The 14198-nt window shown below is 33.4% G+C and overlaps 1 protein-coding gene across 3 annotated transcripts in view; it reads right to left on the bottom strand.

Annotated features, from left to right (window-relative positions):
- Nucleotides 1–14198, bottom strand: part of LOC107448259 (cathepsin L-like peptidase) — a 30312-nt gene that overhangs the window by 12275 nt on the left and 3839 nt on the right. For 2 of the 3 annotated variants that reach the window (XM_043054771.2, XM_071184341.1), the window contains exons 2-5: nucleotides 11856–11971; nucleotides 8376–8528; nucleotides 6508–6663; nucleotides 4456–4579 (exon numbers count right to left, since the gene is read on the bottom strand). In XM_043054771.2, coding sequence (XP_042910705.1) covers nucleotides 4456–4579; nucleotides 6508–6663; nucleotides 8376–8528; nucleotides 11856–11971 — 549 coding nt within the window. The remainder of the gene's footprint in view (nucleotides 1–4455; nucleotides 4580–6507; nucleotides 6664–8375; nucleotides 8529–11855; nucleotides 11972–14198) is intronic. The other variant, XM_043054772.2, reaches the window with a different exon arrangement.

The following is a 14198-nucleotide window of genomic DNA, read 5'->3' as shown; positions in this document are numbered from 1 at the left end:
ACCGAAGTCAAGCATCACTGGCTGCGGTCAGTGTGCGGGTGGGTGACCACTTGGATCAGTCTGCGTAGGGACCGAGGTTGGGCGGTATGGGTCCTCGTTAAACTGTGCTACCGTAAAGTGCTCGACTTCGCGCGCAGGTCGTCGGGCTACCGAAGCGGGGGTGCCATCCCCTCCGCAGAGGATCAAAATTGTGATGCCTTGTCTTCGGATCATCCTCGGGATGTTTCCCAGACCGTCGCCAATAGCCCATTGTGCAGCTCTAGTGCGACGTAAATTAACAACAACAACAACCTAGAACCGAAACGGACCTTAAAAAACTTCCAGCGTATTTATCCAGTGATATTGGATTGGATTTTCGAGGCTGAACCGGCTCGTTTAACGTAGGGAGTTTCATTAGTATGATTTTAATTAAATTTAGGTACTGGGATCAGTGGCGTAGCGAGCTTAACTCGCGCCCGGGGCACAATACCTTTTTAGCGCCCCCTCCCCCCATTCGAAAACCATATAGTATTATATGTAAAATATACTCCCGAATTATTAAATAAATAATGTAAAATAAATAAAGTCTTGGCTCAAGCTAGACTTTAAATTTGAGACAAAAAATGCAGTTGAGAAAACAAGACTAGATTCTGAATTGTATATGATCATCTAGAATTAGTTCAAAAGATACCTATTATTTATTTTACATATTTATAAAGAAATATTTTAAAAACACGGAGTTTTAAAACAATAAAAAAGTAAATATTTATTATCTCTAAGGAGATACATATATTTAATAATCATATGATTATAATACATTAATAAAACTAATTACTATGTCTAAATTTTCCGTGCTTTTGATGAAGCAAATGTATCAATAATATCATCAAAATTGATCATTTAAAATTTTTCTCTTTCCACACTTAAAAATGCTAGGTCACTTAGGCGATCTGTCAAAATTAATTTTAATTTGCTGAATGAACGTTCGCAGCTAGCAATTGATACTGAGATAGTCAGGAGTATTTGAAATGCCGCTCTCAGATTTGGAAAAACATCTTCTCCATTCGAGATTGATTATAAAAGTAAGAAATTCTAATGGAGTTTTAGGTTTAATTTCTTTTCTACTGCGGAGTAACATTTTGCTGTCACATATTTTGATAAAAAGTTCTATTACATTGAAATCTGTATTATAAAATTCACCCAGATTTTTAAAATTTTTTTTCAAGGTCGTTATCAACATTATCCTTGTTTAATAAATTTTCAACGTCTAGTAGAAATCCAAATTTGAAATTAAGGTCACTTAATCGTGTACACATTTCTTGTTGGAGACGATCAAGAGTGCTTTTCATAACGCGAGAAATTTCACTTTCTGCGGAAAGACCACCATAGCCAATTCTCCAGGCACGTATTGTTGTATCCATATCCCATTTTTCACAAAGAGACTCTGCTTTTTCTATTGCCTCTTTACAGAGCTTGTCTCAAATTTCGGCTAGTTCAGTCGCTAATGATTCAAGATCATGGAACACTTCTCTAAAATTCATTCTAGGATCTTGTAATCTGAGCTGCACACGATCAATCCTTCTTAAGATTTCATACCAGAAATGAACTAAAGTTATAAAACTAAAGGTTAGTATATTTTGCAACAGAATTGTAGCTTCACTTCTGTTGTCACTTGTAGTGGTAGTGTGCTCTGCTAATTTTTCTATTAGTTCTTTTATATTCTCTAGCCCATAGATGATAACGATAACCGCTTGTATTCTGGCGCTCCATCGCGTTTCAGATGTGTGACCTGCCATCACGGCAGCATTATCGCAACATTGTGATCTGCAGTTTGTTAATGAAATTTCATCGTAATTTAATTTCTCTAAAATTGTATTTTCGATCGAGGCTGCATCTTTAGCATGTATTTCAATAAAACTCAAAAAAGATTCTTTGATGGAAACTTTTTTATTGATAAAATCAACATCTACATACCTAACGACTTGGGACATTTGTTCTCGATGAGAGATATCAGGAGTTGAATCAAACTAAAGTCCATAATATTTATTTCTTTTGATATCGTTTATTAGTTGATTTCGAACTGTAGATGCCAGAAGATGAATGAATTCATTTTGGATCTGTGTTGACAAATATGAGACAGTTTTTGGAGTTTCTGTGGCATGTTAAAGATGATTTGCTAATAGCGGATCAAACTGAGCTACAAGTTTAAGTAAAGATAATAGGTTTCCAACTTTTGTACCAACTTGAAGTGCTAGTTTTTTAACATGACTTCATTATTTGTTTCATTACTTACCAAGAATGCCTTGAATGCGCGAAATAACTTAAACGTTAATATTTCGAGTATTTCCCTAATTTGTTGCAGACTTCCACAACCTGTCGTAAGTATCAAAGATACGTACAGTCATGGAAAAAAGTATCCGGAAGGTAACAAATAAGGAATCATTTATTTTTTTAATATAGATATTTCTCAGGCACACAACAAATACGGCGTTTGCGTTCTTTCCTAGAAACGGCAAAACGCTGTATTTGTAGTGTGTCTCCTTTCGATCCTTTAGTTGTTATTTTCCGGCTACTTTTTTCCGTGTACATATAAGTACATTAGAGTGTTATTGTTATCGTTTTAACAAGCGTAAGCTACATTGCGTTTATGGAAATAAAAATAAATATTGTTCTGAAAGAAAGAATGTTTGTACTTTGTAAACTTCAAATATTTTTTATAACATATTGTTTCATCAGACAAATCAAGAAAGGAGATAATTTCTGTAACCACACAGCGTTGATGCCATAAGCAAGTGCTTGTCGGACACAGGTCGAGTCAGCCCTGCCAGTAGACAAGACGTGCCATTTCTATTATGAATATATTATTACACTTTGAATTAGACTATTAGTGTTCCTTTTTATTTATGAATTAACATTTATTATATTACACTGGCACTAAAATTAAAATATATTTTCCAGAAACCAATTATAATAAAAATAAAAATTATACAGCAATTTTTTGTTTTGCGGACCATTTGGCGCCCCTTTGTGAGTAGCGCCCGGGGCATGATGACCCCCCTTGCCCACCCCTCACTACGCCACTGACTGGGATAGCCTACTCGGTAGGACGTTGGGCTCTTGTTCGGGAGAACGGGAGTTCAAATCGCAAAGTCTTTCGGGTTCATAAAGCCCTGAAGTTTCCATAACAAATGAATACTTCTGGAATACTGAATTGGAGATAGATCGTTTAGTGGTTCAAGTCGAAATTACGATTTGTGGATGAATGAATGTAGTAGGATTGAGTCCACCTTGTAAAACGGGCTGTTACGTGTGTGTGGCTGAAATCATATTCTTGGTCATTAAAAAAGCAAGAAACGCACTCCCTGCCTTATAATTTCGTTTTATTTCAAGCAAGAGGGCTGGCATTGGACAGTGGCATTAGTAACAACAGTAACGGATTAAATTTTCTTTCGATATCGCCACTCATAAGATTTTAAAATGTTACGTTTTTAAACAGATCGAAGTGTTTATCGTGAATTAAAAATATTAGAATGAATGAATTGCTATATTTTGAGTGCTATCGGTTATATTGGCTACTTTATTTGTTCAAAATTTAATAATGCGATTATTTCGTTTTCTCCTTAATATCATTCTAAATATTAAACAACCAAAAATGGTTTGTTTTTAAAGATTCACAATATAGAAAATCACAAAAAAGCGAACACGCTTTAAGCATTTTTTCCCTTAGCATCAATGTTTGCTAGATGGACGTTCGTACTCAAGCAATATTCGTGATCGCAAGACTTGAATATAGAAGACCAGTTCTATATCTTGACATTTCTCTCTTTTTCTCTGCTCCGTTGTATACGAATGTACTTCAAAACTTTCTCTTTCCATAATATTTTTCATATTTAACTCTCAAAAATATATTCTAAATTTTCCTCTAAGCTTTCTTTTAGAACTATGTTTAATGCAGTTTTGAGTTCCATACAGCATCGAAAATTAAAAAGTTTTAATCTGTTTGAAAATTGAGACAGAAACTAACGTACTTCATTCTCCTATGACTACACGCTCATGGTGAAACCATACGAAATGTTGCCATAGGCAGAGAGTTCCGTTTAGCGCCATCTGTAGTTCATTTCGATCGACAATAATTTCCCCCCTTATTTCGCATCATTTTCGAGAAAGGAGCTTACCTTCAGATAGCGTTGTAAGCGATTCTGAACTGTAAATTACAGGCATTTTTCTAAACTCAGGCATTTGTTTTAGAAGAAAATATGGGTTTTGAATGAAGAGGATATTCTGTGTCGATGACTTAACTTAGAAAAAATATCGTTAAATTTTTTTAAAAAACGAATATTATGGCGATACATTTCTCTTTAATCAAAAATTAAAAATCTTTGATAATGCGAGTCATTTAAGAGCGTCCTAAATGAATTTTTTCCCCTTCTGATTTTGAATTCATTTTGAACATGACTGTAAATGATCTCTTCTTACCCTTTTCTGTAGCACAGTCAATGATATTTTGAACGCTGAGACTTTTGAGAGTTCCAGTTTTGAAATATTGTTGAGCCTCTAGAGATCCCAGAGCAACGAAAGCCCAGCAACTGGCACAATGACCCTAATGAAGATGAATGAAATTATATTATGAGTGATATAAGAACTGTGATTTTAGAGTCAAAGGGGTTGTTAAAATACGATGATCGCGGGGTTTTAAATCATTACAAACGCCTTTAACATAATATATTTAATAACAAAAACAAGGAATGATGTTCATGGTACAGTGCCATAGGGGAAACTGGATACAATTAATCCTTTCACATTACTGCGAGGAGAGCCATCTGTTGTATTTTAGAAACTATTATTATTTACATTGAGAAATATTATAAACAGGGGCGGTACTTCGTTAAATGGGTCTTCCTTATTACCGAATGACTTTTCATGCGCATTTTAACTACTACATTAATTTTTCTGAATTACGGTAATTTAAAATTTTTGAATAATTATTGTTTTAAATTGCATTTAAATAGGACCAGAAATAGCAGCTTTATCGTAATTTACTGAGTTAGTTGCCAAATCACCGAATTACGACAAAAACGGATGTTTGAATACAATTTTCAACAGAAATTATCAGATAATATAAAATTAACTTGATTTGAATGCATGAAAATAACGATGAAATGATGCATGAACAGCCAGTTCATATAAGGTAAGATATAATAATTAAAAAGTTATAATTGAAAGTGAAAAGGAAAAAAAAATCCAATGAAGTGTTTACAGAATTTCGTATAATTTATTGAACAAAATCGAAGCATAAATTCTCATCAAAACTATATTCAATAAAAAACAAGCGTGGGTCGTCAATTCCCAACGCCCATTTTCTAAAAAAAAATGATAAAATAGGGATAACAGGGCTCTAAATTTAAAAAAGATTGAGAAATCTTTTCGAATGTTAACGCAGAATGCTTTTTGGTAGATTAATTTTAAAACCGTTTTTAATGTTAGCAATCTGTGCAAGATGCCAAATGATTTTTTGTTTTAAATTTTTTCACGATAACTACAATTCGAATTTGTTTTTAAAACAAGTTAAGTAACAAAATGTGAAGTTAATGAACGAAAATTCATATATTTGATTATTATGAGTACTATTTATTGACATTATTTTTTTAAACACTATATGATTACTGTAATTTAAATATCAATAACCTAATGCAACAAGTAAAATAAAATTATGTTAAAACTATTTTTAAACAAAAAAAAAAAACAAAAAAAAATGAAATAAAACGTTATTAGTAGAAAAAAAGTAAAAGAAAAAAGAAAATTATTTTTCTAAGTTGACCTCGTAAATGATTAGTATACTACTCTAGTTTAAACCCTTTATGTAAAATTGAATATTTCATATGATTATTTCATATAATATCGCTTCGTTGCGTTTTATGAAAAGGTGGTCCTCTTTGTTCCCCTCGTCGATTAGAATGAAGTTAAAAGAATACTCCATGAAGAACTGAAAGAAACAAAATATAATTATCCGAAGATGCCCTTACTGATCTTATTGATAAAAAAGCAGGTTTAATATTTTTTTTGAGATGCAACAGTTATTAAAAAATTAAACACGATTATTTTCTTAAAATTTTTTATCGAAAACAAAAATATATTAAGTAAAAATAATTGTTATGATATCTATGTATATCCTATCACTGCCGAGGGAGAATGAGAACCTGATGAGTGAAAGATATTCTCCTGAGAAAGAAAAAACTCACTCATCAGGTTCGGAGTACCCTCGACACAGCAATTGCAAGAGCGTGAATGGCATGCAGTGGGTATGATTCCTAAAACTTTTGCTGTCGTACAACTGAAGCGCCATCTAGGAACAATTATCTGGCAACATTGAGTGCAAATGGTTTTAACAATCAAAATGGCTATAATTGTCGTCCTATAAAACTATCCCTGCATTTCCCTATAGAACTGTGCTTATTAGAGGCCACATTACAGACAAAGGCAAGAAATGACAGATTGAGTTCGGTATTAAATCGAAACATTTACGCTTACCTGATCCGGTACAGATGTGACAGCTCCCTTTTTTACCCAATCAATAGTTTTTGGCAACGATGTATCAGATCGCTTTGACCTCTGATGTGTTTTATGCTGTTTTGTATCATTTTCTGGTCTGTAACCAGTTAAATATTTCTGGAACTCTTCTTTGGTCTAAAAAAAGTAAACCCAATCGATAGATCACAATAAATAGTGATTGATTGTAACACAAAATGACCGATGATTTAAAAATTCAATTAAAGGAAAAAGAGATAAAAGGTCTGTTGCGTTCTTCTGAGGTAGCCAGAAAACAAGGTGACAAAAGCAAAGATTATAAAGTTTCAAGTTTCCTATTCGAATGGAGTGAAGCATACATTTCAAATTCAATCTGTTTCTTTTTTTTGGGGGGGGGGAACATCTGTTAATATAGGCCACTAGCCTTATTTAGAGCTATTGGTGACGGTTTGGTTCATCCTTAATAAGATCCGAAGTAGATACTGATGTATGCCTTATGTTACTCCAGTTTTAATCGGAAGGCAGAGGCTGGTAATTTTAATCCGATCTCCGCACCACACTACCCAATCTTCCCCACTTGCTTCTACTTTACCGGCTTTGAAACCAGGGCATTGCATTAGTGGTTCTACTAACGCTTGATCGGAGAAAATACAATACGATAAGATTTTTAACCTTAAGCACGGGGAATTGAAGGAATCGAACCCCCTGCCTAAACAGTGGAAGACGAGAATTTAACCCATCGCACCAACGATGCGCCGCCTAACAGCACATTTTGAAATTTTTGAAAATGAATAAAATCTTTATACTATTGCCATAAAGTTTTTTTTTTAAATTTTATTAATAGAATACAATTCATGCTTACTGAGACAGCCTCCAGGACGTGAACTCGTACATAGATTACTTAAAATCCTTAACCGAATTGTCCAAAATTGCTTAATGAGACAGTAGGTATTTATAGTTGAACAAAAAAAAATCTAGAAATCACTGTAATAAACACTTTTATCTTTTTAAAATTGCTTCCCCAAGATTCGCCAATCACACTATATATTTAATAAAATTTTTATGTCATATATTAATTTTTATTTATATATTTATGATTATATATATTTTTATATATTTGTATATTTTTATATATTTATGATTATATATATATTTTTATATATATATATGTATATATTTATATTTTTATATGTTATGTTATATATTTATTTTTAATATTACATTTAATAATGTTTTGAAAATTTGAATGAAACGAATGGATGGCGGTAGAGATAACAAATAAATGGATGAATAAAGTAAGGAAGATAGAAAGAGTGCATTAGAAAAAGCAGGAAGTAAGAAAGGAGTGAAAAATATATGAGGGAGATTAAAGAAAAAAAAAGAAAAAAGCAAGGAAACGAATTAGAAAGAAGAGAAGATGGATCGAAAGAATGAAGGAGGAGTAAATAGAAATGTGGAAGAATGTCAGAATAATTGAATGCATGAATAAAGTAAACAAGATAGTAAAAGTTAATTAGAAAAAGCGGGAAGTAAGGCAGGAAAAAGGATAGTGAAGGGGTATGAAGGGAAGCAAAGAAACAAACTTGAGGGAAGAGAAGATGGATAGTGGAGGGAGGAAAAGAATAATGGAGGAATATATATANGAGAGAGAGAGAGAGAGAGAGAGAGAGAGAGAGAGAGAGAGAGAGAGAGAGATAACGTGAAGGACCAAGTTCGTTAGAAAAAGTAAGAAGTCGAGAAGAAATTAAAAACATAAGGGGAAATGAAAATAAGTATTAAAAAAAAGAAATCGATTTTGAAGTGATGATGGACGGAATGATGGAAAGATTAATGGCAAAAAGTAAAAATGAGGGATTTAAAAGAATATTTACCAAGTCAGAGTATTTATTGAGGCCTCTGGTAAATTTAGTCATTCCTAAATCTGCTAATAAGTTATGATGCGATATCTCGTTGACTACTTTTTCCAAGTTTCCTCTTCGGAGATCGTCTTCGGCTTTGTCTTTGTAATGTTTCAAATACAATTTCTGTAAAAAAGTAATGAACAAAAACAATTAAATGTGCAGTTCATTAAAAAAGACATGTAAATTAACACGCATATCGAAAAAGAAATGTTTACAAATAGAAAAGTTTGTTTAGAATTAAGATTTTGTGAACTTTTCTAGAATCGCTTTAACACAGGCAACGCTAAAATCAATCGGTGTCGCACACAGCCTTTCCATGTCTCTATCTTTAAACAGCCATATGATAGGAATATCACGTAATTTCGATCTCGGACAGACCATTCGCATAGGACCGACCTGATCTTGTACTTCTCTCTCCAAACTTTCGCACCACAACCAACGAGGGGACTTACAGCCATTATAGATCATCTTACGCGCACGTTGCTGCGCATGCATGCCACATTTTTTATTCTATTAAATGACGGTCGTTGAACAGCTGACCTAATTTTTGGGTTCACGACTATTAATGTTAAACTCCGTAATCTTGTCATTTTCAACCCAATCCAGAAGACAAGAGAACTCCTGGATCAGGTATGGGGAGAAATGTGCCTTCGTGGAGGACTTTTCGATGGAACTAACCCGCAGTTGCGTTACATGGCGAGGAAAACCGCGTAAATCTCCCACAGTTCACTTGATGGCAAGGAGGCTCTAACCCACGATCCGTCAACCACTGAGGATATTTTACGTCAGCCATACGACCAGCGATCGCTGCGATTCGACCTCACTGGAAGGCGAGCACACCATCCCCTGAGCCACCACGGCTCAAGCCACGGTTATTTAATTGGAGTCTTGGATCGAACTCACAATCCCTGGCTCTCCAACAGAGATGTGAGCTGCGCCTCTACCGACTTCGCTAACAGAGTGCCCATCAACATAGCCTATAGGATGTCACATTTAGGGTAATTTTATTAGCTTCATAATTATAAATACATCACATCAAACTTTTTATGTATTCAATTTATAAGTACAAAATTGTAAATTCAAGTGTTTGGAGACGCAGCATATTCTTTATTTTTAAATAAACTCATAACACCTTCTTTCAAATATGACGCTCGTAAAATGAATAAAAATCAAAGGAAGAATTTAAAAAGAAATAGCTGATCGATTTTCGTACATCAAACGCACTTCTCTCTCGGGAATTATGAAAATATTCTTTCAACTTAAATATAGTTCGTGTAGTACTAATAAGGTTTTTTTTTCCTGAAAGCAAGTTACCGTCCTCTCGGGAGAGGGAGGGTGGGATTTAAAATTATGAAAGGTAACTTTTTTTTTTATAATAAAATCATCAGAAGTTATCAAAGTTTTAATTATGGAACTTTCCTTTAATAAAAAAAGTTAAGATTATAAATCAAAAATTATTAGGTATCATTTATATAAAGTTAAAATTAATAACATATTCATGAATGTTTCAGATGTTCTCTCTATATTAAGGCCCTCTTCGTTGATTGGTTTTGGTTGTTCAACTTTGCGTTACATTTTGATCTGTTGCGCTGAAACTCTCAGACTTAGAAACTTGAAATTGCTAAGATATGTAAAAAAGTATACAAGGATTACGATGGAATAAAAAAAAACTAAATAATTAGTTCTAGAATTATTAACTGTTGAACTTGTGAGAAAAAATACTATACTGTCCGCTCTATAGACCGCAAGAATACAAGCACAATGCTGGAATTTGTCATGCTGAAAAGGTCATTTTAATTTATGAACCTGCTGGCCATACGAGGCGTTGAATATTCTCGCTCTGTACGCGCTTTTCGACCAGCGACTGTTCGATGTGACATGTTGCGTTGTTGTCCATGAAAACAAATTTATCATCGACAGCACCTCGAAACAAACGAACAATAGGCAGTAGAATATCATTCATCTAGCGTTGGCCAATCATAGTCCCAGTTGGAAGCGCATAGAGGGGTCATTAATCATAATGCCAGCTCATACCATGATACTTCATGTTGGATACCTTTTATGTATGTTTACTCGACTATACGCAGTACCAATCTCACTTCAGATCATCTACTATCACCTGAAAATAGAACGTAAGTCTAGTTCTCTTCGCTCTAATTGCGATGCTGAAGACACCATTACAAACGGGGGCAATGGTAACGTCTGGACAATGGTACGCACACAACAGGCCGGTGGGCGTGTAATCCTCCTGCTTGCAACCGTCTGGCTACAGTTTTTTGGGAGATTCGCTTGCCAGTAGCAGCTTGAAGCTGATTTGCTACCTAACTGACTGTACCGCGCCGTTTCTTTTTTGCAGATAGCACTATGTGCCTGTCTTCTGCAGGCATCGTACATGGAACACGACACCCCCGGGACGTCTGCTTCACATTCCAGTTGTTTGAAATGATTTCCAAAGCCTTAAAACAATACTGCGGCTGACGTCGAAATCTTTGGTAACATCTAGTATTTTTCAACCTTCTTCAATTTTGCCTATAATACGGCCACATCTAAATGAAGTCGGGATGACACATCGAAAATTGCAAGTTCGTCAATTGGTTGTTTCCTTTTAAATTTTGATTCTGTCTGCGGAAACATCTGTCTAGATATGGTATCGTTCCTTCCCCGGTATGCACCCTTTGCAGTTCTGGTGAGGACATGGACTTCTCCGCTGCTCTGCACTTTTCAAGAATTCTATCACTGAACGCTATTGGGAAGCTAGAGACATGTTGTGATTAATAGACTCTGTTGCAGCATCTTTTGTTTCTGTTCTTATTTTTATTCGATGTTTATGTATGCTGTTACTGTCTATAATCTGCCATTAGAAATAAAAAAATAAAAAAAACATTTTGATTTTTAACAACAACGCTCAATACGCGTCTAATTCTTATCAGCGCTGTCATGTGACAAAACAGTTTGACAGCCCAAAATTTGTATAAGCATTACACTTCTTACCGTATTTCGCATTTATGTTAATTTTTCCATTTCTTTACCTTTTTTGTGATTGCTATTATCATCCTCCCTTAGAAATTGCCTAGCTGTGAATAAAATACCGAAATCCACAGATACAATTAGATGTTACAGAAGTTGAAAGCAACTTTATAGTGAGGATGCAGATATTTATTTTCTCCAATTTTATTCGGCTTGTAGCAAAATTGTTAATGTAGAAATGGTTCAAAAAATGAAATATGCTTAAGAGATTTATTTAAAACTAACAGATGTTATTAAAATATTTTTTTTCTTCAAAAATTGAAGAGATGAACTGCGAATATTATACAAATAATAACTAACAATATGAATTAAAACTAATTTGCTTTAATAAGGCAATATTACAGATGAAAAATAGTTTTATTTTAATGAAGTTTCTGACTGTGAATGATTTTTAAAATACATGTAGATATTGTCCTGGCATACCTTGTAGTGTTTCCAAATGTCATCCAGTTGGGGGTTAAACTTGGAAGTCTTGCATCCTTCTAATTCTGGTAGAAAGTGAATAAAAAAAAGAATTTGCCAAAAGAAAACAGAGCAAACTGAAAAATGTGTAAGAAGAGATATTTTCATAAAAGCTTTTCTTTAAACTGAAAATGTCCTAATATTTACAAGAATCAAATAATTCAAAATGGCTGTAAACGTTTTGTCAATTAATGATGTTATTTACATGTTAACCAGCGGTTTTTGTAATATGAAGTATGTTGCAATTCTCTTAGAATGAAGCGACATCTTTCAAATATAAAATTAGCAATAGTCTAGAATTGAATCATTTTATAGTACAGATTTTTAACAGTATCACGATTACTGTCATTTAAGTAAGAGCCGTTTCGTTGTGTACACTAATAGGTGACGCGTGCATCGCCACGAGTGTCCCGGCCTTCCTGGGGAACAACTGTGCTTCTGTTACAGCTGGGTCGGTAACCTTTACAGTCAGTTCTTTAGAATGTCCGAGTTTAGATCGCCCGCCGCGTATGAGGTACGGTCAGAGATGTGTCCTTAATTGGCAAAAAACCTGCAGACATTCATTTGTGATATTAACGAAGCTTCCTACTGGCTTGTTGACAAGAAATTTTGCTACTCCATGACGATGACTCTCTCCACAGCTCAGTTTCATTGGACTGGAAAGTTTAGCTGGGAAGTTTAGGACCACCCCTCAATCCAGGCCAGACCTTGCGCTAAGTAATTTTCATCTTTTCCGATTTTTCAAACATCATTTTGGTGGCAACCAGTACAACAATGACTAAAACGTGAAAACGGTCGTGACCACTTGGTTATCGGAGAAGGCGACAAGTTACTATGAAGAGAAAATTCTAAATCTAATTGTAAGGTATGATAAGTGTTTAAGTAAACTTGTCAACTATTTTGAAAAAAAAAAAAAAGAGAAACGTATGTAGAATCAAAAGATAAATTTGCTTCATGAAAATTTTCTCTCGTTTGGTTAACTGCCCTTTCTTAAAAAACAGCTCTCGTATTTTCGATTTAGTAGAAGACATAAATTTAAGACTACAAAAAGAAAGCTATTGCATGCTTTTATACAAAAGAGTTTTGCTATATGGGCTAAACGATACCTTCTAACATTCACAGACTAACTTTAATAGCTTCTCAACTTACTCACTTTTTCACATTAAAGATAAGCGCACCAATCAAAACGTCAAATCAAGGTTACATTTCAAAATTCTCTGTTTCGATCTTATGAAAACTGAAATGAGTGAAATTTCACCAAATAAAAAGAAAAATTTAGGTGACTTATATTTTGTCATTAACTGTCAAAACTGTAATTTTTGATTTACTTAAATTTTATAATATTTTTGAAAATTAAGAAATATATTTTTTGCATTAAAAGATTTTAACAAAATTAAAAGCTCTAAATATAACAAAACTCTTTATTGATGAAAACCATAAACATATTATTACTGATAATTTAAATATTATTGAAATTTTATTAAATCATTTTGGAAAAATGCTTGTTCGTGTAAGTACATTTGAATTCACTACTCACTTTATATATGACATTTTGAGTTTTATTCTGTATTTTTCTTGGATGCTTTTTTCTTCGTTTTATTGTTTTATTTTACATTTTTTGCTTAATAAATTCTCTTTTCGTTTCAATTTTGTTTGGTGCTCCTCACATTATTGTATAGATATATTTTGTTTTGGATATATTAATACAATATTAAAAAGTACTATTTTTTCTGATATAATCTGCTGATGACGAGATTATATTTTTTCCTTATTTTATTTTTTAAACTATTTTTTAAACTATTTTTTTATATCTGTGAATATTTTTTAAAAACATTTTTCAAAACTTTTTTTCCTTCTCCTTCAAAAACCTTTATTCTTTTTTTCCATAAAAGTTAGATAATAATTAATTCTAAATCTATTCATTACTACAGTTATTAATTCCAAATCTAATAAATCTACGAGTACTAATCTAATAATGTACAAATCTCTTAATAATTATGGAATCTAATTAAATTAAGATTCCATAATTATTAATAGATTTGTTCAATTATTTAATTTGGCCTTCAACCCTTTTCTTATAGTGTACAGACTATTATGACGTGTGTAGTGAAAGAACAAACAAACAAACAAACAAACGAACGAACGAACGAACGAACGAATGAACGAACGAACGAACGAACGAACGAACGAACGAACGAACGAACGAACGAACGAACAGACGAACGAACGAACGAACAAACAAACAAACAAACAAACAAACAAACAAACAAACAAACAAACAAACAAACAAACAAACAAACAAAC

Source organism: Parasteatoda tepidariorum, chromosome 8, assembly GCF_043381705.1.
Source record: "Parasteatoda tepidariorum isolate YZ-2023 chromosome 8, CAS_Ptep_4.0, whole genome shotgun sequence".
NCBI classification, from domain to species: Eukaryota; Metazoa; Arthropoda; class Arachnida; order Araneae; family Theridiidae; genus Parasteatoda; species Parasteatoda tepidariorum.
This window is presented reverse-complemented; position numbering and strand designations above follow the sequence as displayed.